This window comes from Plectropomus leopardus, unplaced genomic scaffold (assembly GCF_008729295.1).
Source record: "Plectropomus leopardus isolate mb unplaced genomic scaffold, YSFRI_Pleo_2.0 unplaced_scaffold11284, whole genome shotgun sequence".
NCBI classification, from domain to species: Eukaryota; Metazoa; Chordata; class Actinopteri; order Perciformes; family Serranidae; genus Plectropomus; species Plectropomus leopardus.
In genome coordinates this window covers 1-3,138 of record NW_024611933.1, presented here as the reverse complement: position 1 = coordinate 3,138, position 3,138 = coordinate 1, and the positions used below count along the sequence as shown (strand labels likewise).

The window sequence follows — 3,138 nt, the reverse complement described above, 5'->3', positions numbered from 1 at the left end:
CACACACACACACACACACACACACACACACACACACACACACACACACACACACACACACACACACACACACTCACCAGTGTCTTAGCTTTGACTGAGGCTTCAGACTGTGTCCAATCAATTTAGTACTTGGACTGCTGAAGACATGCACTAGTAATCAGTGTAACCATCACTGTGTTTGAACTCTGTCTCTTTGTCTGACTGTTTGATTGGGGTGAGTGTGCTTAAATGAAAGAGAGAGAGAGAGGGAGAGAGGGAGGGAGGGAGAGAGAGAGAGAGAGAGAGAGAGAGAAGGAGATTGAATTCGAGGTCTTTTCTTTGTGTCTTTCTTTTCACCCTGTGGTAGTGGGTGTGTGTTTGCCTGCTCTTCCACTCTTATTGTCGAGGTTGTTACGTGCCTTGTGTTTCAACTGAAAAGACAAGAGTTGGCCTTGAATCCTAAGTTTGCTTCCTCCCTTTTCTCCCCCCTCCTCTCCACTTCTACACCCTCCTCCTCCCCTGCTTCCCCTCCGCCCCACTCCCTGGTTGTATGTAGAGGTTCCCATGGCAACGTTAAGCCCATCCAAAGTGACATTAATGGAGGGGAAGCACGTGGACCTGTCCTGTACAACCTCTGGCGTACCCTCACCTGAGCTGATATGGAACATGGCGTTGGTCTCCAACTATGAGGTCAGGTCACACACACACGCAAACACAACCTCTTATGTTTGGATTGCGCATGTCATTTCACATTACTCAAGTATTCATGGTTTTTGGGCTGAAACAATTAGTCAAACAATTAATTTGTTTTTGTAAACAATTTTTTTATGTGCATTTTGAAGTGTCATATAAGAAAACCTTCATGGAAACTGCAAAATTTGAAACTTGTCAGTTGCGCAGAAGAAGCTTCAGTGCTTGCTTGAGGTGGTTTTTGCCTTATGCTATAAAAGTATATAAAAGTATAGGCATATGGAAATGTCTTTGCAGAATTAACATTTTACTCCTATGACCAATCAGCTGGTCCTGCCATAAGTGTCTTGCCATGCGTTAAATTCTTGCATTTAATGGTCCATTTTTTTGACAGAAAAACATGACACATACTAGCTTACAAAAAAGAACAATTAAATCTTGCCCATTTGAGAAAAAATCCTCAAGACCTGTCTTAGTTTCTGTCTCATGGATGGGTTAGGAAGCCAAGAAACCTGTTTTGTCTTTGGTTTGCAACCTTTACTTCCTCAACTGTTTTTACTGGCAGATTAGAGTCAGAGTCAGTTTTTTCACTCCAAACAATTTTTTGCGACATTTCAGAAGTTAGATTAAAATTTGCCTGATTTGACTAATTTAATACAAACAGATTGTTAGATTGCCAGAGAAAAAACATTTTAATGATTAATTGTTACATGCTGTTAAATGTATACTCTTCAGGCAAAAAACAAGAAAATTAATTATTACATCTGCAGTCCTAAAAGCTTGGAGGTCAGGTATATGTTGTTAGTACACATAGAAAATTTTGTGAAAACTTTTTTATCTTGTAATCAAAGTAGTAAAAATTATCCTAAAGTGAATGATTCCTGCAGGATGTTTGAATTTTTTAATTTGTAATTAAGTTATTACGACCATATTAAAAATGTATACTGGGACTGCAACTAATGTTTTTTTTTTTTAATTTTCTTGTTTTGTCCACATCCCAGAGATATTCAGTGTTTCTATAATTTAGACCTGAACAACAGATCATGTCACTAACTTATTAACTATTATATTGCCTTTTGCATAAAGTGCCATGAATGTAATGATTTCGCTTATCAGCTGAATCCAGTGCTGCCATGATTTGTTACTAAATTATTCAACAGGTGCATTATAGAAAATAGCCAAATGTTAATGATGTTATATGGATGTGTTTACTCATGCAGATCTTGACATCAGGCCAGATTTCAGTGCTGCGACTGTTCAACCTGTCGTCATTGGACCACAACAGCAAGATCAGCTGCACGGCTGAGAACATTGTTGGAGAGAAAGAGTCATCACTGCTGCTAGACATACTTTGTACGTTTGCCCTCTGGCAGGTGGCCCTAATTCAGCCTAGATTATTGTGTCAAAGTGTTCATCAGTGCAGAGAATTAAAAGCTGCAGAAGACAACTGTTATTTTGTGCATGCTTCAGTAGTTTTACACCTGAATTGCTCTTCGGTCTTATCTTACTTTGTGTCTTTTCTGTTTAGATCTCACAATGTTGCTCTGATACTTTCTGTTCTCTCTGCTACACTCAGTTCCTCCCAAAATCACTAAGCTGAGTGATGCAATCCCTGACCATCACTGGTGCATCCCCTTCAGTGTGGCAGGTACCACAGACATCTACATCATGCCCTTATGTGATTAAAAAAAAATACCAAAACCAATGAAAATCACAGAATCTTTTGTATTGTCTTCGTAACCTTTCCAGGAAACCCAGAGCCGCAGCTACAGTGGTATCTGGATGGTGAAGCGGTGACGGAGGGGATCTACATCATGACCATAATCCATGACATCACAGAGAGAGAGTACCACGGCTGCCTGCAGCTGGACAGCCCCACACACCTCAACAACGGCCGCTACACACTCATGGCTAAAAACCAATATGGGACAGACCAAAAGGAGGTGGAGGCTCACTTCATGCGAAAACCCTGGGACGGTGAGAAGTAACACTAAACAAAGTTGTTTTGGTTTTTTTTAAACTAACTATTAATTTCATCAAAGAGTGTTAAATTGATAAGTGGTCTATAAATAAATTAGCAGACCAATAGAAAATTAATCAGAAACTATGTTTCTGGTGAATTAATACGTGTAATTATATGTTAAATAACAGCTAAAGATTTTTGTAAATTTTCAGGCGAACATCTCATTTTGGCTGCTGAAATGCAGCAATGTGCTGCTTCATGTCTTGTTTTTCTGCTTATTTGATATAAATATTAAAAGTCAATATTCTTGGTTGTTGGACTGTTGAAAAATAAATTTAGTATATTGTGGTAGGAATTCTTTTACATTTTCTTAAATTGTTTAATAAAATAATTAATTGTTTAATCAATTATTTGAAACTAAATACACTTTGTCATAATGTTTTGTTTTACTTTACTAAACTTGTATAATGATGTAAATTGCAAGTGTTAGGCAGGACTATATGGAA

At 38.1% G+C, this 3,138-nt stretch overlaps 1 protein-coding gene across 1 annotated transcript; it reads left to right on the top strand.

Moving 5' to 3' along the window:
* Window positions 1–543: 543 nt before the first annotated feature.
* LOC121963442 (BDNF/NT-3 growth factors receptor-like) lies at window positions 544–2,646 on the top strand (the record flags this gene model as incomplete). Its single annotated transcript, XM_042513728.1, has 4 exons — window positions 544–669; window positions 1,890–2,022; window positions 2,246–2,317; window positions 2,419–2,646. Coding segments are annotated over exons 1-4 (559 nt in total), but the record flags the coding sequence as incomplete, so codon positions are not given.
* Window positions 2,647–3,138: the final 492 nt, after the last annotated feature.